The 26,146-nt window shown below is 42.7% G+C and overlaps 1 protein-coding gene across 1 annotated transcript; it reads left to right on the forward strand.

The window, feature by feature from the left end:
• The first annotated feature begins 2,584 nt into the window (after positions 1-2,584).
• On the forward strand, positions 2,585-11,101 carry SHOX2 (short stature homeobox 2). The gene is made up of 5 exons (XM_046003233.1): positions 2,585-3,160; positions 5,998-6,206; positions 8,606-8,663; positions 8,969-9,057; positions 10,638-11,101. Exons 1-5 carry the CDS (start codon positions 2,812-2,814, stop codon positions 10,893-10,895), a joined length of 963 nt encoding a protein of 320 aa, XP_045859189.1. The 5' UTR covers positions 2,585-2,811; the 3' UTR covers positions 10,896-11,101.
• Positions 11,102-26,146: the final 15,045 nt, after the last annotated feature.

Consider the following 26,146-nt stretch of genomic DNA (forward strand, 5'->3'; position numbering starts at 1 on the left):
TGTCCGAGACTTCCCTGATCACCTTTGAAGTGGTCATCTTTCCCTCAAGCTCAGTAGACAGAATTTTAAAAGTAGCTATTGAGTCTCCTGATACCTTGCCAGACTTCTAATAGTGGTTATGTTGGAGCTGTTTGTGAATACACATTTAACACCTCAGTTTCAGAGCTCTTTGAGCACCACATCTATTTAGCTGACCCCATTCCTGGTCATTCTGTTAAATAACCTGAAAGATGGATTTTCATAAAGGATTAAAGTTTTGTGGTTATTCTCCTCTGATAATATCAGAATTGAAGTGGTTATAAGTAGTAAACCAAGACTAAGTGTAAAATCATGTTTCTAAATTCATAACTTTGAAAAATGTGAGTATGTGAGTCTCTTTCGTAGTGTGATAAAATAGAAGCAAGCACTCATATAATTCATTAATACCTAAAAACTATGGCTACTGAAAACAAAGATTTTAATTATTTCTCCTAAATACAGCACTAAATGTTTTAAGAAGAACAAAGGACAACTTCAGAATTCAAAAGAAAAAAAGACAAAGTAACATTCCTAAAAAGTATGATTTTCATTTTCCTTAAATTCACTAAATGTGAACATTTTAATCTGAAGAGTAGTATATATAGAATGATAAAGGTACATATACCCTCTATTTATATATTCTAGAACCACTGATGGTATAATTGTTTTCTCTTTTTACAAATGATTCAGATTGTTTTGATGACAGTTTTCAAATTATCTGTTCATGCCTTAATAGAAGGGCAGAAGTATACCATCACAGTTCTGTAACTGCTTTTATTTTTCCTGAGAGTATCAGATCCAAGAAAATGAACTAGTTACATTTAACATCCGAAGAAAACCTGCATTAATATTCATACTACTTGAAAATGTCCCCCAAACCACACCTGGAGAGATATATTTGTTTGCAGGTTCCAGTAATTATCTTTCCTATGCAAATATTCTTGTGTGAGATATATACATGGCCACACTGCTCACTGCAAGCTTTGCCCTACACAGGACAAATGACTCAGTAATATAGATGTTCTTTCCATATAACAAACTATTTCGATGAAAATAGTCCAGGAATAGAATTTTAAATTGTGGCTTTGACAAAGAGAGAGAGAGAGAGAGAGAGAGGGGAAACCTTTCTCCCGGTGACTCTCTTTTTGAATAGTCCCTGATTTAAAAAAAAAAAAATTAGATGGGGCGTAAACTTAACATGAATTTTTTTTCAAACTCAAAGAGGGATAATAATTCGCTTTTCAAGATTAGGAAATTAACTAGAATGTTTCTGAGGATGCTAAAGAAGACCTCCTGTAGTTAATTGTGGGAAGGGTCCGGGTTCGGGGAGTTGTAAGGGAAAAGGGGTCAGGATCCTGAGACCTCAAAGAGGGAACGAAGTCAAACTGTCCTAGACCAGGCGCTAAAGAAACGCTTTAAAATGGAATCTGTCAGAGAACAGCTGCTCAGGAAATGTGCTAAATGGACTGGCCCGAACGAGTTGGGTTTGTGTGTAGAGGTGTCGGCCTGGGCTCCAGGGCACGAGTAGTGGGGTGAATCACAAACTCCCCTGGACGGGGAGCTTAGTGAAGACCCAAGCTCAGCTCTGGCTGCGAGCCGGGAAGCCCCTTTAAGGAGCCGCGCGGGTCTGGAAAGCTGTAAAGGACCCTGACTCTGAGCAGGTTTGTGAACCCAGGTTGCCGAGCTGTGTGGGTTGAAGGGTGGAGGATGTAGGATTGGGCCACAGGGCCAGTATATGGAACTGGGGTGCGGGGCGCCTAATGCAGGTCAAGGAAGCCTGGCAGCAAGGCGGGGAGGAGCAGTTGCGCGGCACCCTGACGTGGTGCGAGGTTGTGGGGTCGAATGCCCAGTCCGGATACCGGACTGACTCCGGCAGCCGCGCACTTGTCAGTTTCCTCTTGGCCACGCCCCGGCGGAGTAGGTCCAGCTCCCCAGTGTTTAACTGAATCGTGACACCAACGCAAAATCCACGCCTAATTAAATTAATTAGGGATTCTCGTCAATCCTGGATTAATGGCCAAGAGCACAGGCGGCCGAGGCTATCGGAAAACCCGGACGGCCTGGGACCGGCCTCTTTTTCCCGCCCCCTCCCGTCCCCTTCTCTGCCCTCCCATTCCAGCTCCAGCCTGCCTGGACTCCAGCCTCAATCAATCTCAATCTCTCTCTCTCTCTCTCTCTCTCTCTCTCTCTCTCTCTCTCTCCCCCTCTTTCTCTCTCTCCCTCTCTTCCTCCCTCCCACCCCCCCCCCCCAGGTAGTGGTGCGGGTGCTTCCCCAGGAAGGGGCTCCCTCCGAGTTGCGAAGGGGAGGTAATTTACTCAGAACAAGGGGCCGCCTTTGCTAAGTATAAATAGTGAGACTTCAAGCGCAGCATTGCTATCAGATCTGAACTCTCCGCAGGAAGAATTGTCAAAGATCTTAACATTGAACAAGCGCGCTCCGGCAGGGAAGCATCAGTTCCCATTTCCCTCCGGCCGCCCCCGCCCCTTCCCTCCTCCTCCTCCTCCTCCTCCTCCTCCTCCTCCTCCTCCTCCTCCTCCTTCTCTTCTTCCTCCTCCTTCTCTTCCTCCTCCTCCTCTTCTTACTTCTTTTTCTTCTACTTCTCCTCCTCTTTCTTCTTTCTTCTCTTCTTTTTCTTCTTCTTCTTCTTCCTCCTCCTCCAGCTCCTCCCCCACTCCCTGCCCTATTGATGTGTTATTATTGGGGGGGCTGGAGCAGTAAAAAAAGAAGAAGGAAAAAAAGAGCGGGGCTCGGCTGGGAGAGGTTGAGCGCGGGGCTGACCGGCTTCGGCGGCGATGGAAGAACTTACGGCGTTCGTCTCTAAGTCATTTGACCAGAAAGTGAAGGAGAAGAAGGAGGCGATCACGTACCGAGAGGTGCTGGAGAGCGGGCCGCTGCGCGGGACCAAGGAGCCGACGGGCTGCGCCGAGCCGGGCCGCGACGACCGCAGCAGCCCGGCAGTCCGGGCGGCCGGCGGAGGCGGCGGCGGAGGAGGAGGCGGAGGCGGAGGCGGAGGAGGCGGAGGAGGTGCAGGAGGAGGAGGAGCAGGCGGAGGAGCTGGAGGAGGGCGCTCTCCCGTCCGGGAGCTGGACATGGGCGCCGCTGAGAGAAGCAGGGAGCCTGGCAGCCCGCGGCTCACCGAGGGTAACGGCCTAAAACCCCAGCCGCGATTCCCCTTCCCGCCTTCCTGACTCCTCTCAGGCAAAAGAGGACCCCGAGGCCCAGCGGGGAGAGGGGCGGGACGCGGAGAGGGCCCTCGGACCCCAGCTTTGGAAGCTAGAGTGATGATGGAGGGGTGGGAGTCCGATGGTGTGTACGGTCGTGGGTGGGGTCCGAGTGTATGTGAAGACGGGGGGCGTGGGGTTTGCGCGCGCCCTTCTCAGATGCTCGGGCTATGCCCGTTCCACTGTAGCGCATTTCACCAGCTGGAGGATGGGCCGGCAGCCCAGACGGCCAGCGGGCGGATGGGGAAGTTCGCTGGGCCGGGCTGCGGCGGGGGTGCTGACAGCAGCTGGGCCAGGCGGCGGGATTATGGTTATCATCTAGCGCGGAGTTTGCGGGAGCCCCTTTCCTAGGCCTGAGAAAGAAAGAAAAAGACAGGAAGGAAAGAGAGGAGAGAGATTTCACTCTCGGGTCGCCCCAGGGTTTCCGGCCGCGGCTAAGATCCACTCCAACTCCACGAAGATCCCGGCTTCTCGGATCTTGGAGGTCAAAACTTCTCATTCTCTTTGAGCTATTAAGATCGAACAGGGCCAAGGCAGTCTAGTCTCGGGAGACACGTTACGCTCCCTTTTTTGGTTGGTTTTTCGATATTTACACAATTCCATTGCTGTTTCGAATCCTTTAGTACTCTGGTTTTGCTGGGGGCGGGGGGGGGGGTGAGGAATCCTTTGGTGCCAGCTAAGTGTTAGAAAATGGCTTTATCTAGATGGTGGAGCGTCCTGTACCAATTCAAAAGAGTTCAACAATAAAATTAATTTGGCACTTGGTGCCTGCAGTAACTGGTGTGCTGCCATATTTTTCCAATTAGGAAAATATGTGACATGCGTAGAATCACATATTTAAGCAAGCAATTAAGTTGTTTATAACACGGTCTGTTCCTGTTTAGTCCAATAAATGAAATTTGGGGGCAAAATAGAGATTATATTAAGTCTATTAATCAAGTGGAAATGTGGACATCTTTCTCTTTGAAGCTCCAAAAGTTTGAAAGGCATCCATTGTGGATGACACGAAATAGACAAAGCCTTCTCAACCCTTAAGTAGAATCTGAAGGTGTGTTTTCATATTTAAATTTCATTACAATATCAGTGGAAATATTTTATTAACTTGGCTCCGAACGTTAGCTATAATGTTATCTGCTTCCTCTCCCGTGGAAGGACGAATGTCCATAAAACAAACTCTGAGTACAAGAAATGCAGGCAACACTTAAGATCATGGTAGCTAGACTGCTAGACTGGGCTGGGATCTAGAAGCTCTTCTTCTCCCAGACCAGGCAGCAGGTCCTCCTAAATTTGGAAAATGGTGGCACAGCTGTCAGGCCGTGAGTCCGCTGCTCCAGGCCCAGGGTACACCAGCCCGCCGCATAACGCGGTTAGGGTCTGAACCCGGGCAAACACAGTCCTGGGATTGTTGATTTCCAAGCTCAGGACAAGTATTAATTTCTCTGCAGGCTGGCTCTTCCGGAAATGATTTTTAACACCCATGCTGATCGGGATCCTGGGCTAGGAAGAACTGCAAACAGCCTCGACTATCCAAACTCAGCTTTGACACCTTAAAAACCCAAGGCTCCGACTCGGGCGCAGAGGATGAAGGTTTCAGAGGGCAGCTTATGTTGATATGGGCTCCCCTGATCACTGCCCCTTGGCCTAAATATATATCCTTCGGGTGACTCTGTATGCTCACATTCGCAGAACTCCTGTTTTTTAAGGGAGAAGGAAGGACAGTAAAGTAGCAACGGATGTGTGCAAACCCAGAGCAGAAAAAAAAAATGCATATTTTATTAAACAGCCGAGCTGCTAGATGCATGAAAAGGCTTTGCGCAACCAATAGAAACCAAGGATCACGAATGTTCTGCTTGGACCTGTTGATCTCTGTGGGTTTAAGCATTTAGGGTCGAGTCTGCCTTTCCAATGGAGAGGGAGAAGGAGAGAACTGAGACAGCGGTCTGTTTCGCGCGCCTCGCGAAGCTAGTTATCCGCTCTCGCCTTTTGGCCTGGCGTGAGCCGCAAGCCCTTCAGGTAGCCAACATGGCGTGGGTGCCTCTGCTCAGGCACCCAGTATCCCGCATGGGGGGTAGGGACTGCTTGGCCGCCAGTCGTCCTCCGCAGGGTTAGGCTCGAGCCCTGGGTCCGCACCAAAAGCCCGGAGATGCGGCTCTCGGTGCGGCTCAGCACCCGGGTCTTGTTTTGCCGCTGCGACCCTTGGGCCCAATTGTTCCCAAATTAGAGCAGCAAGTTTGAGAGAAACAGAGCCAGCGGCGGCCGGAGCTGGCCTGAGAATAGCCCAGCATCCTGGGAGTAGCCGGTGAGAAGCCGGTGCATGGCCTCACCGCGCCCTTCTGCCCCGGATTCTATGTCTGGCCGGGCGCGGCGCTCTTGATTCCTTGCCTGCGAGGGAGAGGGTGAGTGCAGAGAGGTTGAGTGGAATGGATTTGGTGTTCGCGGGGGAGGGCTGGGGACGGTGGAGCGGACAGTGAGGAGGTGAGTTGAGGCTACAGTTGCGAAGGGGTGAGTGGGTGAATAGCTGGGGCAGGCGGCCGCCCAGAGTTGATGTTCTTGCGTCTCCAGAATCCTCTTCCTCAGGACAGGGTGAGGGACTAGACAGGAACTCCGGGAGGGGGCAGGATCCTCCATCATTTTGTAGACAAATCTAGTAACAAGATTTGCTGTGTTGTTTTTGTCCGTGGTGTGTGTGTGTGTGTGTGTGTGTGTGTGTTGTGCGCACGTGGATATATGCGTGCTTATTTGTGGTGCCCCCTCCAGTGTCCCCAGAGCTGAAGGATCGCAAGGAGGATGCAAAAGGGATGGAGGACGAAGGCCAGACCAAAATCAAGCAGAGGCGAAGTCGGACCAATTTCACTCTGGAACAACTCAACGAACTGGAGAGGCTTTTCGATGAGACCCACTACCCAGACGCTTTCATGCGCGAGGAACTGAGCCAAAGGCTGGGACTGTCCGAAGCTCGAGTGCAGGTATCCAGCTGTGAGGAGGTCTAGGCAGGGCATTGGGAGTGGAGGAGGGGCACGCGTGGGGTTAGAGAGGCAGCTTGGAAGACACACACAGAGGGTGCGGGTTCAAGAGTCTAGAGTGAGGTAAGAAGGGATGGGATATCTTTACTAGAGGTCTTCTTTTCCAAAGTAAATCTTAGTCTTGTAGCCTACCCCCCACACCATCCCAACATATGTTCCCAGCAGAAGAAAGCTGTGCTGGGCTCGCTCCCAGAGTTTCTATAAACCACAGCCACCCCCACCCCCCCCCACCCCCGCCTTACGATTCCTTTAATGTGGTTTAATCCTAATGGGCCTACTTTTATAAGCCTTAAAAAAAATCCCACAGAAAACGTTTTATCTTCTGGATGCCTTAAAAGTTACAACGAATATTTTCTTCGCCTGAGTTGGTTTTCCTTGAGGGCCTGCTCCGGGGTCTAGGATTGCCAAGCGGATATGCCAATTAGGTTTATAGATGTACAGACTATAAAGAAAATTAGCAACTGTTAAGTGTGGAAATTTACAGTTTGCCTTTAGCAGTCGATCTCAAACTGTGTGTAAAACAGTGGAGACAGAAATGCATTTTGGTCACTCTTTGTTCCCTCACTTAACCAAGATAGCAAACCTGAACCTATAGAACTTGATTTTAAAACAACTTACATATCTTAATATTGGCATTCCCAGAGTCCAACACCCAACAAGTGCCATATGTGATGAAGTTAGAATTGGAGCAGGTTTTTTGTTTTTTGTTTTTTCACTATGGGGAAAAAATATATGGGGGTGGAAGTAATGGCAATAAGCTTTGGGAGCATTCAAAGTAGAAAATTATATACACACATGCATACCTATCCTTCTACTTTTATGGAGAAAACATTTAAGTGTTTCAGACTATATTTCCGCTCAAATAATAAAATAGGAGAAAATGATGGTCATTATTTGTTTGAACACATGGAGCAGTTTTAGGCCTGAACATCTGCAGCTGTTACAAAGTATCACTGTAACAGATACTCCCGGGGTCTCTGGGTGAAGAGACCACCATCTGCAGCAAACTATGCAATTCTTATGGGGTTTCCGCATCTTGTAATAGGATCAGGACAAAAACAGAGCAGTCACGTTGAAGGGAAAAAGTAATAATAGGCTGCCTTGGTCATCACAGCCGTCAATAGAAGGCTCTGCTCTTCCTTTTTAAGCCTCTGCTGCTTTGCTGTGTGTACTCAAATCTCTAGAGGCTCAGCAACCCCTTAAAGACATGATGATAATTATTACAGTTATGAGCATTAGAATCTCAGTTCCAACTCTTCTAGGGGAAAAAAGAGGCAAAAGCCTCAGGCCATGTGAGTTACACAAAGGATGCCACCCTGGCATGAAATCTACCCTTCTATTACACTAAATGGCAGGGGAATTTTGGAAGATTTATATTGACTATGACACTTGCTTTCAAAAACAAGAAAAAGCTCTGAAGCAGTATTTTTCTTTTATAGTTTTTTTTTTCAAGCCTTAATTTGTGAATCAGTCAATATGCTGTATTATTGGAACATAATGCTGTATGATTGGAGTGTAAAAACAAGCTTTGTATGAATTTTTTAAAATCTGTCATACTGCCTCTGAAAGTTGGCAAGTGTATTTAAGAAGGTAATATGTGGGAGAAGACAGTATCCAGAGTTACTTGATTCATACCTTCCCCTTTTCACAGAATATTGTGTTTTTTTTTCCCTCATAAGAAGTGAACTTTATTGCTGGTCTTCATTTTTTCATACTTTTATTTAAATTTTAGGGTTATTTTCTACTACCCTAATCGTAAGGAGTGGATTTTTTCTGTAGAAGTGAATTAGATTATCATGATAATGGCACAATTATTCTGCTACTGTGTTACACTCTACTGCACAGAGGAACAGAGAAATTCTAAACTTCTTTGTAGTGAGGCTTCTATGGCACTAATTACCTCTTCCCCCACTCTTATCGCCCCCCAAAACAGAGTCACTATTTGCTTTGGTGTTTGGTTTTTCTTGAAGATGAAGCTAATTAATATTACAGGCTATTAATGAGCACATTCTTCTCAGGTCTTACTGGGCAAACATCTAAACCCATTATCACTTTAGTATCAGGTATCAGGGAGAGTTTTAGGCCCTGGGGACTCTATAATGTAGAAAGATGAAACCAGGACTAATAGTAATTTATCAAGAAACAATTTATCTTGCAAAAGTCTATGAAATTCTTTTTTGTCATTCATTTACATTATTTGACTTTGGAAATTGAGAGTGTTTTTTATAATTCAAATATTGCTTGCCTAAAATACTACTTTTTTTTTCAGTGTATTCTGGTAATTAAAGGAAAATGTTTGAATTCATAAAATCTAGATTTTATTTTATTTTTCCAATTTGTAGGTTTGGTTTCAAAATCGAAGAGCAAAATGTAGAAAACAAGAAAATCAACTCCATAAAGGTATGCTTCTCAAAGAACATCTGATATTCTAAGTAAAAAGAAAACTGGGTAATATTGTTATACAAAGTCAGAAAGAAACTCGGAAAGATAATCATGTTCTCTATTTAAAATCTGCCTGAAAGCAGTTAGTGAGAGTACTAAAGTTCGGGAGTACATTCATTTTCATTATGGCAGCTGTTTAGGAAGATAACAGTCCAATTCCAAAGGAATTTGTTTTATTTTAGTTTTGTTTGGAACTCTGGGAAACAATGCTGGAAATAATAACCTCACATTATTGTGTTTTACCCCCCCCCCTTTTTTTACAGGTGTTCTCATAGGGGCTGCCAGCCAGTTTGAAGCTTGTAGAGTTGCACCCTATGTCAACGTAGGTGCTTTAAGGATGCCATTTCAGCAGGCAAGTATAGCCCAGTTTCAACCAGTTTTCAACTGTAAAAAGACCTGGATGTTTGCTTGAATTGTTGAATATAACCTCTCTGAGTCCCAGTGTTGGTGTCCATGCAGTTGAAGAATAATTTTGAGATGGTATAGTAAATCTACTCCCCTTTAAAAACCTATAAAATGTCAGGGGCCTACATGCCTAGTCCTTTCTGTTCTCATGGGAAACCTGCAGAGGCCTGAGGCCAGCAACTGGTCCTTTAAAAATGCACTAAAGATTGCACTTGGGGAGAGGAAGGAAAAGCCTTTTGATTAAGATTTTGTCAGATCCAATACAGAGGTTAGTCCTAAGGTGTTTTCTAAGGCAACTTTCTAAATATTTTTCTAGGTATTTCCTACCCCTTAGTCACAATAAATGTCTCTGACAAAAGAAAAGTAAATAAATAAAAGTACTTCCAACTCAGACTTGATTTTTAAAAGCTGTCTCTGCAAACAAAGCTTCATCTCTAGTAGAGAGAGAAGCCTTGGTCTTCCTAGGGATGCCCTGCCTCTGCAATCCCTTTCTTAGGCATAAAGAAACCTTTAAGACTACATTTTAAAAGGACAGCCTGCAGCAATGATTTAATCCTGGGAAATCCCAGTGCTCTAAACGCCCCTGCTTTCCCAGCCTAAGGGCTCAATCCTTACCCAACCAGCGTCTGACCTTCTCCTTCCTCAGCCGGGACCCCTGCTTGGTAGGGCTGTGAAGTCAAGAATTAGCCCTCAGTTGGCAACACCCTGGACTGGGGAGACATCTGGGTGTACCCATGTATTGATGGTTACTGTTAGGGAGATCTTAGCTCTCTTGACACTGCAGGACTCTAGCTTACATCCTGATGCTAGGCTTTTGAAGCAAGAGAGAATGATTGGAGAAAGAGTGGGATCTTAAAAGGAGACCCTTACTACTCAGAAAGTGATCTTCAGGCCTGCAGCACCAGCACCACAAGGGAGATTGTTAGAAATGCAGAATCTCAGGTCCCAATGCAGACCTTCTGAAGTAGAATCTGCATTTTTAAGAAGATCACTTTTATAACAAGGGTAATTGTTATAGCAGTAAAGGTTAGAAGTACTAACAATTGTGCCAATTGTGATGAAGATGCAATAATTTCCCCGAGTGACGGGGGGAGGGGGGGGGGAGGGAGTTTTAGAGTTTGCTTGTTATTACTTTAGTGCTTTAATGGATAAGAGGTGTATGATGGCATCAAGAGAGCCTTTCCAAATTACCTTTGTAATTTTGAGGAGGGCGATGTTTTAACACAATAGCAGTGTTGCCCTCTGATGGGCCCAGCTCCGGAGGGGGCGGCCACATTCCTGCAGACAGTAGTCCCCCAGGGCCCAGGGAGATAAGACGTGCTGAACGAGCTGCAGAGACTCTGGCGCACTGGAGTATCCCCGCAGCGCCCCAGATTCAGTAACAAACTGAGAAGGTCAGCCAAACTCCCCTTTCCTGTCCCCAGCCCCAGTCTCCCCCCTCACCAAGCTGGACGCCGTTAATGCTCTGTTTCTATTCTGTTGTCACCCTAGGATAGTCATTGCAACGTGACGCCCTTGTCCTTTCAGGTTCAGGCGCAGCTGCAGCTGGACAGCGCCGTGGCGCACGCGCACCACCACCTGCACCCGCACCTGGCCGCGCACGCGCCCTATATGATGTTCCCGGCGCCGCCCTTCGGACTGCCGCTGGCCACCCTGGCGGCGGACTCAGCCTCCGCCGCCTCTGTGGTGGCTGCCGCCGCCGCAGCCAAGACCACCAGCAAGAACTCCAGCATCGCGGATCTCAGACTGAAAGCCAAAAAGCACGCTGCCGCCCTGGGTCTGTGACGCCAACGCCAGCGCCAAAGTCGCGCCCTCAGCGCGGCGCGCACCCTGCAAACCCTCCGTGCCCCGCTGCTTTCCGTCTTACCCTCCGGACCTCCGGAACCGACCCTTTTTCCGCCCCGCTGGTCGCCCTTTGTCACCTTCCACATCCAAGACTCGGAGGGCGAGACTCCGCGCCGGACCTTGAATCCCCCTAGGCGCACCGGCTCTGTGGCTCCTGACCATAAACTTACCCAAGGGCGTAGAATTTGACTTCGGACGGGCAAGTTTTCGGGAAGTCTGGAGAGAGACTGAACAAGGGAGCGCTGGGACACCGGAGTGTGGCTCACCGCAAAGCTGCAACGATGGACGCTTGCGTAGAAATAAAAATTCAGTTAATAAAAAATGAGCAAAAAAAAAAAAAAAAAAAAAAGTAGAAAAGATAAACCAGAAAGAAAAAAAGGGAAGGGAACTAAACTTATTGCTATTTGACAGAAGTTGAAATCGGAGAAAGAACCAAGAAACAAAAACAAATTTTAAAAATTAAAGTATTTTATACATTTAAAAATATGGGAGAATAACCCGGACGAATTTCGAGAGAATGGGGTGGGGGGGGGTTACCAACTTAAAGTGTATGTTTTTTTTTTAATGGGCTAAAAAACGCAAAACAGAAGGAAGAGGTATACTTATTTAAATAATTAAGATTTTAAAAAGTGCGCAGCTGGGAAGTTCACAGGTTTTGAAACTGACCTTTTTCTGCGAAGTTCACTTTAATACAAGAAATTTGATAAGAGAGGCGGGCCTCCTTTTACGTTGAATTAGATGCTTTGAGTTAAAAACCACCACGTATGGAAGAGTAAGAAGAGGGAAGACAGTACAAAAACGAGGAGAAGAAAAAAATGATATTAAAACAAAAAATGTTATCACAGACTGTGATTTCTCTGAGAAATTATTATGGCAGCACTGTCCAGACTGCTGACAGTAAATTCCGGTTTTGCATGTTATTTGTATTCCATTGATGGTGTCTCCCTGCTCCCTGCTTTACTCACATGCACTTACTCCATTTTTATCTTCAGTGTGAAAAACAATACCAAAAGCATCTGGAAATTGATATATATCAAATCTATAATTTTTGCCCTGTCTTTGATCCTGTTGGACAAAAGAAAAAGGTTGGAAGGAAACAATTTACCCTCTGTCCCAAGAAGATGGAGGCTGGCAGAAAATGTGGGGAAAGGAAAAAGAAAGAAGACCAAATGAAATAATAAAGGTACAGCGCCTCAGAGGGCTCCTGGCACATAGTAGGCGCTCATCAGTGTTAGTCCCCTATCCTCCCTCATTTCTTCTATTCCCTCCTGCTGATTTCCTGATGTCCTGTGTGGGAACCTTGTTTTATTTCCCCCTCTCTATCCTGTCACACTCACCTTGAAAAATACCCAACTAGATACAGGCAGTAGGTTTGTGTAAAATATGTTGATAAACACGAACAAAGTTTATTTTGGCTATAATGTGTGAACTGATGGTTGACTTACAACATTTGCATTATATCTCACAAAGGTGTATATTCAAGTAAATTTTTTTGTTTCAATTCATGTAACTATTTAAACTGGGATACCCTGGACTAAGCAATCTGTATCCCAATCACTAGAAAGCCTCCTGTTTCTTTTTTTTCTTCCTCCTAATTTACAAGAAAGAGGAAAAGCTCTTTTAACTGAACTTTGGTATGCAGTTGAGCTTTGTAACTATTTGTTCTCCATGAAAACAAAGTTATTTATATTTGCCATATTTTTTCTAGTGTATTAAGTTATTTTAAACAGAAGAAGATGCTGTTATTTCATGATGTGTTGTTGGTACAAAATGTTTCGATTTCACCTCTGTTAAACCTTTTAAATAAGTGCCAAGTTATTGAAGACACTTTGCGATCAATTGAATGAAAATAGTATTGTTTCATTTGATGGGGTTCGCGTCATCTTTGTTCCTGTTACTATTAAACTATCCGGGATAGTCTTTCCTTCTTCCTTTTTGATTAATGTGTATCTATTTCTCGAATACATCAACTTAGAAAAGTGGTTGCTTCTGCTTCTGCGTGCAGCTCTTAAGGGGCGATGAGAATGGTGGATCTGTGGCTCTCGATGTCGCTGAGCGCAACCTCCTCCCACTTTTTATCTGCCCAGCATAGGAACCGGATTGATTTTACACCAAACCAATAAAGGAACAGGTAATATGTAAAATAATATAAAATGGACTCCCCAAGGCAAACTGTCATTCTTCATTCTGCTGCACTTTAACCTTTGAAGTTTTTCGGGGAGCAGCTTGAGGAGAAAGGGAAGAGGAGTCACAGGGTGCGAAATCTACCTGGGTTAATCGAGGCATAATGGACACTCAACCCCAGGTCGACCATCCTCCCCAAGTAAGGGTTGAAGGTTTGGGAGTGAGTAAAAGCCGCGGAAGGGAACCGGGGCTCTGGGAAGGGCGAATCTTCCATCTCCCCTCTCCAATTCAGCGCTTTGGCCCGTGTAGATTTTTCGTTGGTTAAATCTAGGAAAAGGTAGAAGCAAGGGCCCTACTTAGGAAAAGCCGGGTCCTAGCTGTCCTTAGAATACCGAGGATCCTCTCCCTCCCTCCCGCCTCCCCTGCCCCCTACTCCAGGAAGAAATCTCATAGTAAAACCCGAGAGCGTTGCCTGTTTTAAAAGTGTGGATCGAGACTGCGAAGACGCGGCCCCGGGCAGGCCGGGAACAGCACCTTCCCTACCCGCGAGCGTTCTGGGGATGGGGGCATCTCCCGCGAAGATCAAGCGTTTCCCCAGTGTCCCTTGGGGCCCCCTTTGAGCCGGAGGGCGCATGGTGGACACCTCCCACCCCTTCGACAAAGCCTGACGTTTTCCATTAGCGCTCCGGTCGTCCCCACCCGGCCTTCTCCCGGGTTGAGCTCGCACACTCAAAGCTGTTCCTCTGAGTAGACGTGGGTGATATCTTTATATTTATCTTTTTAGCTTTCAGAGACCACTGAACAGGACTTGGGCCACATTCAGCGCCCAGGCCTTGCAAGTCTCCTAGTTGACAAGTTGACAGGTCTCTTAGCAGTCCGTAGTAAACATCCGCCTAGGGGTGGGGTGCACCTTGAATCCGCCGCGCCAAGCCGGCGGCCTTGGCCGGGCGGCCCCTGGCGCGCTCCTGTCGGCGCCCGGCCCGAGGGTCCGAACACGCAGGCTCCCACCCCAAGCCTAGTAGAGGCCCCCACGCTGATTCGGACATTTCTACCGGCACCCCAACGGAGGTCGGAGGTCACGGGAGAACTTAGGCCCTGGGGAGTTAGATATTCCGTCCTGGGTCCAGCCTGCGGCACGGTCGACGCGAAGCCCAGCCTGTCCTCGCAGCTTAGCTTGGGGGAAGCTTGAGGTCAAAGGAAGCAAGTACATTTGGGCCCGGGCAGGCGAGGCCCAGAGGACCAGGACGGGGACGCGGCAGCACGGCCTAGGTCGTCCCGGAACTTTCCGGGCGGCAGGAGCGAGGTGGGCTGGGCGCGGCAACAGCGGGGGGGCGGGGGGGGGGGGCGGGGAGCGGTGGACACCGGGGAGCCCGCGGAGATGGCCAGGGCGGGCGAGAAAGGCCAAACTTTCTTGGCCCGGTCGGCGGTACTTGAGCTGGCCGCGGCCTGTGGGACCCATGCGTCGGGGGTGTCCGCTCTCCAGAGACTCAGCGAGGGCCGAGGCCGCCTTTCCCGGCGGGTCGGGGCCGCGTCCCTCCCGCCCGGCCTCCCACTCATGCTCTCCCTGAGTTTTCCCCCAGCGCCGCCACCCAAACTCGCCCGCAGGCGCCTGGGCGTGTGTGAGGGACGTTCCAAACCCAGGGTTTCCAAAGCCACACTGAGAAAGGGTCCGAAGAAGTCTTCGCTTTAAATTCAAATGAGGGCCAACATGCACGTCGTTTTGGTAGGAACTCAATAATTGTAATAAATAATTAATAGAGATTTCGCCACTCCCTCCACCCCCCACCCCCCAGACCCTTCAAGGTGTGCAAAACCTTCCCGAGCTACAAAATCCCTGATGTTTTTCCCTGGGGGAAAACCGAGTTAAAAGAGATTATTCAAGACATCATTAGTATTAAGGACCTTAAGATACTGCAGGGCCCGGTAAGATCCGAGGCCTTTGCTTGAATCTGAATTGATAAATATCTATTTTGAGTTTTCCCCCACACTTATAACTTTGTAGATCCTCAGATGGTAATACTTTAGTATAACCCAGTGCTCAAATTTCGGAACTATTTTGATTTCTGAAAAATGCCCTTTTGGCTTCAGTGACATGGATCCTGTTATTTTTTCACAAATCAGTTTATATCATAAATTGCAAACATTTGCAATAAGATCTCAAGATTGTTTATTCTGTGTAACCTCAAGCACTTGACTATGTTAAACACCAGTATAGAAACTCTGTGAAATCAGTTTAATGTGTGTGAGGGAATTAAAGGATCACTCCTTTTCGTCACATAAACAAAGCATTTAAGATTGTTTTCATTGTCAGTCTTCCAATTTTTAACAGTCTTACAAGTGACTATTAATTTTAGAGTCATTCTGTGTGAAAATAATTACTGAAGTTATATCCTGCTTTAATTAAATGTTTCTGGACAGAAGAAAATGGTATTCCACATTGGGAAGTGGGTGATTGTTTTTAATGTTACATTATTTTAAATTATTTTAGTTCAAATGTAAATAAAGTGTGCTAAATTTCAATGGGGAAAAAAAGTCTGAAATGATTTCTTAAAGTGCCATTAGAACAGTTAGTCAGAGTGCATTAATGGAACATCACAAACCCAGAAATAATAAATATGTCATTGTAATGAGAGTGTTAACTTATGGATAATTTATTCAAGGTAGTTTCTACATTTCAGATGGAATCTCTTATTATGACCTGCCTGAGTACTCTGATGCTTGTTCTTCAAAATCTAATTTTTATAGGCTCAGAATATACATAATTCATAACTCCTGTTGATAAATGTATACACACCCCGAATTTTAAACCTTTACAATATGTTTGCATGTTTACTAGCATGTTTTCAAGCTGACTGAAATAAAAACATAAAAAGTGTTAAACATCATATTGAAAGCAAGTGCTTGTCCTCTGTGTGGAGAAAAAGTAGAGGAAACTTAGAAATTAAAAAGGATTAGATAATTCTCAAACTCAGATATAGAGTGAACACTGAGATATTTCGGACAGGGAACATTCTTGTATAAGAAATAAGAAAATCTCCAAGAAAGACTTACAGATGTGAGCTTATAACACTTCTGATGCTGAGGCAATCCTTTCATGTCCCTAATTCATAGAACAAAAAATCCTCAAGTCTTGGGGTATTTTGTTTTGGGTATTTTATGTGTCAGTCAAGGTAACCATTGCATATGCCTTCAGTACAGGAAAATTTAGTATAGTACTTACACGGAGTTCTATTGGCATGAAGAAAGCTTTTAGAATATAATCAAATAAATCACATAGGGATGAGTCAACACACATTTCCCGCCTTGTTGAACAACCACTCACGTGTCCTGAGCAGGGATCTTTGCAGATTCTTATTCAGACAGAATAGTGTGGAATAAGTTAAAGGTACAGACTCTGGAGCCAGACTTTCTGGATTCAAACCTCAGAGCTGCCACTTATTAGTTTTGTGAGTTTGGATGAATTATTTTCTCTGTGCCTCAGTTTCCTCATCTGTAAAATGGGGATAAAGCAGCATCTATTTCATGGGATGGGTGTTAGGAGGATTAGATGAGTTAGTATATGGGAAACCCTATGAACAGTGCCTTATACACACATATTTAAGCAATCTATGATATTTATCTTAATAAAAACATCAATAGGCCTTAGTTATTGTAATAAAACCTTAGAGGAAGAAAATAAAGAAGTGCAGTGCAAGGAATGACTACTTTTTTGTTGTGGCCAGAGGAAAACATTATTAGTTTGTGATTCTAGCTAATTGCTTAGCCTCTGCCAGCCTCATCTGGAAGCTGTGGCAAATGTCACGATGTAGTTAGGGGTCTTACCCATAAGAGCAAATTATAGGTTGTGGGGTGCTATATACATGACAGATAGCATTGTTACTCTGCCATGTATAGCTAATAAGGTGAACTATCTAGCATGACACTTGCCCTCAATGGGCTTACCATCCAGGGGGAGACAGTTCATAACTACATGTGATGGTTCTAGGAAACACGTGCTAAGTGCTCTTGCTTAAAGGCATTCAGTCACATTATGTGCATCTGAATGACCGTACGGCACATGTGGGGCCTGTTGTCCTGTTTTTGGAAATGGAATCTTTCTTGGAAATGAGTAGCCTTATAAAGGAATGATGGGGCGACACCCAGAGGTTAAGAAACACACTTTGTTAAAATTAAATGCATACCATATGTTACCATGGTTTGTATTCCATAAGCCCATCTGTGTTTTCTTAGGCTGTCCATGTTTGCAGAGCATTAGCAGCAAAATGCCAAAAGATGCAAAGGCAGCTTACCAACAATCAAACACAAACAATACAAAGGAGAAATACTCGATTATTATGATAAGGACTGGTAAAATGAGCAACTGAGTCCTAGTTACAGATTAAATGAAGAGGGACTTCTTCCCGAGACCTAAATTTAGATATGTCATTTACACTTGTCTCATATATATTTTATATAATATCTCGTAGGAGCTCAGAGCACTTTTTTACACATCTTCATTTGGAAGTCAGTGTGATGTCATTGGTATATGACTAATCTTCAGAGGCAGAATTTCTTGAGTTCAAATCTCAACTTTATCAGCAATTTATTAGATCTGAAGTTTCAGGTAATTTCTTAGCTTCCTAGAACCTGTGCCTACTTCATCCTGTACCACACATCTCGCAGGTTGTTGTAAGGATCAAATAAAATAAGATGGGTAAAGTGTCTGGTGTATGTAGGTTTTCCACTAATGTACTTCTCTTCTATACTTCTAGTACTTTTCTTTCAAATTATTGTCACAGAGAGGATTTTGAACTTACCTGTCTGTGCTTAGAAACAGTTCTGGAAACTATTGGAGGCGGTATGCATATTTATTTCAGTTCCTTGCTATGGATAAATATTGAGCATCTGAGTATATGTTGTGTGGCCTGAAGTTTGGGATAAAACTTTCTTCAAATCTTGCAGACTCTTTCAGATAGATTTTTTGAAGGACTATAACTTTAGATCTACCCTTTTGTGTAGAGTAGAGAAGGTTCTTCTTCCCTGTTAACTCAAGGACATTCCTAATACAAAGATTACCCAGATTCTCTGACATTCAGTCCTCTGTATTCTGGAATGTCAGCATACAAATCGAGACCTGGCATTAACTCTCTAGTCACTTTGATATTAGATTGATTGTCTTTCTGTTTGCTTATTTATTGAGTACATTTTTATGCTTCCGTGCTAAGGAAGAAGAAAATAAACTACCTTTAAAAATGATTTCAAAAGTCTATCAAGCTATCCAGATGTTCAATACTCATACTACATTGTGTTTTGTATTACATTTATTGGCATTAGTGGTTTAAAATGTAATTACCTGTCTTGTGGGCAATATATTTATTTATTGAAATTCTCGCTTGTCAGCAGTTGTATTTCTTTAGAGGCTTACATAGTTTCTCTTAAAGCTTGGTCTTGCCCAATGTTCATTTAAACGGGTTCAGGAGGGGTGCCTAGGTGGCTCAGTGGGTTAAAGCCTCTGCCTTCGGCTCAGGTCATGATCTCAGGCTCCTGAGATCAAGCCCTGCATCAGGCTTTCTGCTCAGCAGGGAGCCTGCTTCCCCCTCCCTCTCTGCCTGCCTCTTTGCCTACTTGTGATCTCTCTCTGTCAAATAAATAAATAAAATCTTAAAAAAAATTAAAAAAGTGTTCAGGACCCTCTCTGAGGGAGTTTTAGGTTTAGACCTCCTTCCAAAACTTTTTAGACAGGTGAAATTAGGTGGAACTGGCCATCAAAGGAAGGCTTGGAAAGAGAGTCTGGTCCTGGTCCTCCAACTGTTGTGGGAGTAGCTGGTTTGGAAGTGTGATAGACAGAATAAAGCCCCCCCCCCAAATCTGCATCCTAATCCCTGTTATACACACACACACATGTATATATATACACATATATATATACACACACACACATATATATGAATCACACACACGTGTGTGTGTGTGTGTGTGTGTATAAAATATGGCAGAGGAAATTAAGGTTACAGTGGAATTAAGGTTGCTAATCAGCTGACTTTAGAATAGGGAGATTATCCTGGACTATTCAAGTGGGCCCATTATGCTTAAAAGAGTTTTTGGAAGTGGAAGTGAGAGGCCAAAACAGAGACTCAGAGAGAGATATGACTAAGGAAGAATGGTTAAAAGAGTTTTTGGAAGTGGAAGTGAGAGGCCAAAACAAAGACTCAGAGAGGGATAGGACTAAGGAAGAATGGTGAGCGATGCAACACTGCTGGTTTTGAAGACGGAGGAGTCCAGGTATGCTGGTGGCCTCTAGAAAGCTGGGAAAGACGGGAATTTGCCACAGAGCAAATGCAGCCCTGCCAACGTCTTGATTTTAACCTAGTGAAATCTGTGTTGGGTTTCTAACCTATAGAACTGTAAGATAATCAATTTGTGTTGTTTTAAGGCACTGAGTTTGTGGAAATGTATTATTGCAGCTATAGGAAATAAATATAGGAGGTTTCTGAGCTATTTGTATGTATAAAAGCCTCTGGTCAATTTTTAATGCCAGGGGGTCTTCTGAGCCTGTTCAGTAGCAAGAGTCCTGCAAAACTCAGGGCTGGGATGCTTTGCCAAACCCTAAAATATGCTCTCACTCAGGCATACAGATCTTCATATGCCATTCAGCAGAGTCCCCCATGTATCTCTCTTATTATTATAAAATGGAGCCTATAGAGGCAATCTGCAAAATTATGTGTATTCCTGTATGAAAAGTCAGTCAGCAGTGAAAATCTTTGTCTTGCTTTATTCTCCTTTGTCATGTGCTTGTTATTATTTACTTTTTTTTTTTTTTTTTTTTTTTTTTTTTTTTTTTTTTTAGTATTCAATGTAGAGAAAAGGACTATTAGTTTCAAGCTCTGAAGCTTGCTGAAGTTTGCTAATGCACGGAAAGGGAACAGCCTGAGCAATTTGAGCTTGTCTGTCAAGTTGGTCAAGGTGGAGAGTAATGTGGTCTGGGGTTCCCAGAGCCCATTGGACCTTTGACCTTTTCTGTTGAGACTATTGATCTAGGTTAATAGTCAGTACCCGTTGTGCTGTTGGAGGAGTTGTGTGCCTGTGTGGGTGATTTCTCATTGAGTACAAATGAGGCTCTGACTAACTCAGTGGGTAATTGGTCCTTTTTGTAGTTTTCCAAGATCAGGGTGGAGAATTAGAATAGATGGGTCCTGACAGGCAGGGAAAGATTCATTTCTGGGATGTTCGCAGTTGTATCAGTGACAAAGTAGTGGATCTGGGCATAGAGCTGATTCTGCCTTTCATGCCATGAACTATCCTCACCAGAGAGCTATCCATGGAATCAAGTGGGGTTAGAAATTGCTGGATAACTTGATAACTTCTGAGGTAGTGGAGCAATGAGGTGGGTTTAGCCTGGTTCCACTTATTCTACCCCCTGCTCTCCCCACTACCCTCATATTTTCATCCCATCTAATTGGGTACAGAATGAGCTACACAGCAGGTCAGTGGGCTGAATAAATAAAGAAGCTTGGTTATACTCTTTGACTGAAATGTAGGCTATACAACGGGGATAAAATTCTTCTAAACAGTGTCAATTCCCATGACTGTCTCCTTACTAGCTGTTTGCTACTTGGAGGAGAAATTTTCTTTTTCCACTCACTCTATGAAAAGCATTCATGTGTTTGTCTTGAGCAGCTTCCCACCTCTTCCAGCTCATCCTTCAAGCCTCTTCCTCTCTTTCAAGTTACTCATTCTAGAACTCTAGCCGCACATAACTCATTGATTCATTCTCTCATCAGATACTTATTAAAAACCTACTATATGCCTTGAACTCTTTCCCCCTTTCTACTTTAACTTGTCAGACTATTCTTTTCTGATTTCCCCTTGGAGTCTAACATCGTTGAAGGCAGTAGTAGTTGAAAGGGAGGGAAGCGTATGGTTGGCATGGGATGGGGATGGGATGTGGGGCAAGTGGTAAGTGCTAGAAAGACTAAAGAGAAAGAGGTGAGTAGTTTGGCTAAATTTAGGAGACCCTTACTCCACCAAACCCTGTGATATCCATATATCATATGCTTCAACACCTGCTTTAGTGAAGAATAATCTTGGAGTGATTTGGGATGCTATATACATATAATTCCTAAACATTCTTTTAAATCTTAAAGAGAAGTCCACGTACAGTTAAAGTTCAAAGTATTCAATAAACATTTAAGCACTGAATGTAGGCCTGTCACTGATAGTTCATGAGAGATAGGAAAATACAAATGGTTAGGGTAGGTAGGGCATCTTGGTAATATCTGTAAAGCTGGGAGGACAGGTATGCTTTGCATGGGGCAGTGGGCAGCAGCCAGTATGGAGACACATACTCCTGGGGTGTACATTCAGGAAAGGCACAGACTGAGACTTAAATTTTCTTCTTAAAAAGACAAATAATATCTGGCAGTACTCCAATTTTCTTTCCTAAATTATATCTTTGTACTAACATCATATAATACATAATTAGGACAAATGCTTACCTTCTTGAATATATTCACTACTTTCACCCCCCTCTTTTTCTTCTTTTCCTCCTCCTGATTTTGTTTCCTTTTGTGGTTTATGTAAGTCGTTTACTGATGCCTTCTAATATATCCAAATCTAAACATTTTGTTTCTATTTATCTCTTCTGAGGTGTCACATCTAGATATGTATGGATACAAATTGCATGCCTTTACCTTCCAAATTTGCTTTTTATTCTTATCTGTTAGGATTCACTCATATTGCTGCAGGTCACTATAATTCATTTGACGGTTGTGTAATATTCCACTGAGTTCATATACCAGTGTCTGCATTTGCTCTTACAATGATGGGTTATTTCTAGGTTTATATAGAATGTACTTAAAGTCATGAGCCTGGATGTAATCACCAAAAAACTGAGTAAAAGGAAGATAATCAGGAATTGAGCCCTGAAGTACTCCACTATAAGAGGCTAGAGAGAAGAGTAGAAACCAGCCAATGGAGACTGAGCATGAACTCCCAACCAGGTAAGAAGAAGAGAGTCCAGGGTCTTAGGAGCCCAGGGCAAAAAGGGCATTGAGGGAAAGGAAGTGAAGACTGAGCACTGACCATTGTACAGGTCATTGGTGACCTTGATAGGGCAGATTGGGTGAGGTGGTGGAAGTCAATGCCCTTAGAGCGGAATGCAAAAAACCTCTAACTCTTCTCTGAGATTCTAGTTTCTCCTTCCTCAAGTCCATTAATTATTTTCCTAAAATCAAGATCAGATCATGTCACTCCCTGACTTATTTTGGGGGAGCTCCACACTGCCTAGAGAATGAAGTTCAGACTCTTCAGTATGACATTTAATCTGACCTTCTACTATTTTTTCTGTCTCCTTCTGAAGCTACTCCAACACTTACTCTCTGCTCTCATTGGAGCTTCCATTGGTTCCTGAATATTATACTGGTGTCAGAATTAGGCTTCTGCCAGAATGCCCCTCTCCAGATCCCCTTTGTGCTATCATAGAATTTTGAGCAGATAGCTACCAGAGCTTTGTTACACTGCAGTGTAATCATTTCTGTGATTGCCTCCTCCTATCAGAATGTGAGCACCTTGAGGTCATGAATTGTTACTTACTTTTTGTAGCCTCTCCAGAGTCAAATATAGTAGGAACACACATAGAGCAGATTTTCAGGAAGTGTTGGTAGAATGAATAAGCTTGTAAAAAAAAACGTATCTATAGTATATTCTTTCAGGTAATTTAACTGGAGATAAATCTTAGTTCTCTGAGGGTGGTTTTAATTTTTAGAACTAGCCAAAGGCTGTTTGGCATTAAATCTGATGAAGAAGCTGGGAAATATAAATTTTTATTACAAATGAAGTGTAGGAAAAAATTAAGCATGGCTGTTTTGTGATGACACCTTTTCTTATATGGCTCACAAAGGACACTAAAGTTTACTGGCACTGATTTGCTTACGGCAGTTTCCAAAGATGAATTCCCAAAAACATTTTGAATAGTGATAGTATTGCTGGACTAAGCATTTGGTTTCTCAGAGTGATGACTTTGAAGGACAAGACTTACTTGGATCAGTAAGTTCTGGTATCTATGTTTTAGAAAAATCAGTATTATTTTCTTGTCACATCTTATTTTCTGCACTGAATTTTTACATGCTAAAGTTCACATTATCTCTTGAGTATTTAAATGTTTTCTTTGTAACTTTATTATTTTGAATTCTTTCTTTAGTAAGCATTGTATTTCAATGCAGCAGCACTTGAAAACTCTATTAAAATTGTTTATTTAAAAAAAAACTATTCATAAGAGCATTAACTAAGACCAGATTTAACACCAATTCCAGTGGCTGATCCCTACCCCAAATGGGTATATGGCCATTTGTTATGATCTTTTGTTTACTGATTTTCAAGCAGTTTTCAATCTGTATGACACTGATCAGATCCAAGCCAATATGGACTAATTTTTCAAGTCACTTTTTATGAAGCAGTGCATCAAATGCTTTACAAAGTCCAAATGTGTAACATCTGCTCTCCCTTTCCTGATAATTTTACAGTCCTCTCAAGAAGTCAACTGCTTTATCAAGCACGGAATGTGTTTTATAAGTCTCTATTATTATCGTTCATGATTCTGTCACCTTTTAGAATTTCCTTTCTCAACTTCATTTGCCAAGTCTTGATAAAATACTTATTAGTTAGCCATCTGATACAATTATTCTTCCAGTAGTAACACGTTGTGACTCTAGGTTCACTTGGATTAGATCTATATATAATCTTTTCAGTTGTTATGATTTAAAAGATGCAAGCAATGAAATCTGTGTTAGTCATTTTTGTTCATATCCTGGGAGAGATGTTATTCAGACTTGATGATTGGTATATGTTTTGAGGTTTGAAGTATTCACTTACCTGCTCTTTGTCATTAGCTGTTTTTTTTTCCCCTAGGTGCATTTTATAGTTCCCCATCTTTACCATATGTTAAAATGGATATTATGCTTGCAACAGCATGCCTTACAGAACAAGAAAATGTCTGTGTATGTACAGTAAGTCGACGCATGCAGGCTTTGGATACAGATTGAAGTTTTTGATGCTTCCATCATCTCATTGATGTAGGTGAGCAGAGTTTAATAACATTTGCTTTCAAGGGTTTGGGGGTAATTGCTATGTACATAAACTGAGAAAAGTTTGCTTTATAATTAGTTTTTGAATCAAATTCAAGAAGATTCCATGTAAATAATTCATTTTTTATGAGTTAGGCCCTGAGGTCATTTTGTTTACTGATAGAGTTCAGTTAATTGAATAAATATGAAGATCTTGTATTGAGTACCCTTGTGTTGGTTAAAATGTAATGTTACAGATATCTTATTAACTTCTATACATAAGTTACTGAATTAATAAACTGTCTGAGAATATAATGAACATATTTGATAGATATAAATGAAAACATTGGTTATGATTTATCAAGGATTACTCAAGTATTAATTAACTGACAGCTAGAACACTGCTTTTGACATTCTCAAATTTCCTTTGGTTAATCTTATATGCATTATAGATTAGTCAGTTTCTCCCTCTTTATAGAAAATATTTAGCTTTTGAAGTGTTTTGACATATGGTAAACTTCAATAAGAAGGCAGACTTTTTCAGTTTTGAGAAATGTAAATATATCATTCTGTAAGAAATTCCAAAATGTTGGCTATGGGACAATGGAAACCACATGTAGTTTTCTCCAAATCTCAATATACAAGTAACTGCTTTCAACACATCTTTTCTGTCTCCAGTTTTAATATTAACTACTTGATTAAATGTTAAACAGAGCAAAGGCCAGTTTTGTCAGGCGTCACTAATATTCATATTTTTTCCAGAGGATGGAAAACATTTATTTTTGAATATTTAGCACTCTTCTGTTGCTCAGTGAAGACTGGTAGTGGGAATAATGATTCTTTATAATTTGAAATTCTAGAGTGGGGGATTCATTGGCTGAATTAAAGCTAGAATGTCTTGTTTTGTTTTTAATGACTAAATAGCAATTTTACATTTCAGCTCTTACACCCACAATTTAGAATATCAGTTTTGGAAAGAGGTTCAAAACTACTTTTTCTTAAATCAAGGTTAGAATTTTTCTGTTTTCAATGTTATTGTTATAGGTATTATAAATGTTCTGTTCACAAAATTATAACAATACGCTACTGGCCATTGTCTTGTATGTCTATAAATAAAAGAAATTATCAACATTTTAAATGGAGTGGAAGGAATTCATATTTGTATAGCTCATGCTTTTCTAAATTTAAATTCAAATTTCACCTAAAAGGTAAATCTGTATTTAGAAAGATTTTTCCAAGGGTAAATGATTTAAAGTTAGTAAGACATAGTTTATAAATGAATGTATATGCCTTTGGTGTCAAGGATTCCAAGTCAAGAAATGGTATTATGTCAGAGGTCAAACAGAGAGACTCAAAGAGTAAATATGTTTACGATTTCTTCCTTTGTATAAATTTTTAAAAATATTTTATTTATTTATTTGACAGACAGAGATCACAAGTAGGCAGAGAGAGGGAAGCAGGCTCCCCACTGAGCAGAGAGCCCGATGTGGGGCTCGATCCCAGGGCCCTACGATCATGACCTGAGCCAAAGGCAGAGATTTTAACCCACTGAGCCACCCAGGCGCCCCTGCATAAATGTTTAAAGTGATTCATCGATATATATCAAACAAAGAAGAGTGCATTATTCTTTGTGTATAAGTAAAATCAAAGGTTTGTATTTTGCTTTTTATAAAAATATGATGACTCTGTTACTGAAGATGCCAATCATGTACATGAAAGTTTTTTAAAAAGTCATTTTCTGTGTAGTTCCAAGTTTCTTAATTTATATCAGTACCTTTCTGTTGTTCTGTTCTGATTTAGATATATATGTGCTGTTTAAAATTCTTCTGTTTCTATTAAATGTATGACTCATTGATAAAGACATGGAAATACTATCAAATCAATACATTCCCTTGTAACATATGACTTGTGTTTCTGAAATTTTAGAATTGTTTCCTTATTAATTATGAGCTAATGCACTTTATCTTTTTATTTTTTATTTTTTATATTTTTGTGGCTTAGGCCTGGCTGGGAGAGCAAAAGATCACC

The sequence above is a fragment of the Meles meles genome, chromosome 4 (assembly GCF_922984935.1).
Source record: "Meles meles chromosome 4, mMelMel3.1 paternal haplotype, whole genome shotgun sequence".
Classification (NCBI taxonomy): domain Eukaryota; kingdom Metazoa; phylum Chordata; class Mammalia; order Carnivora; family Mustelidae; genus Meles; species Meles meles.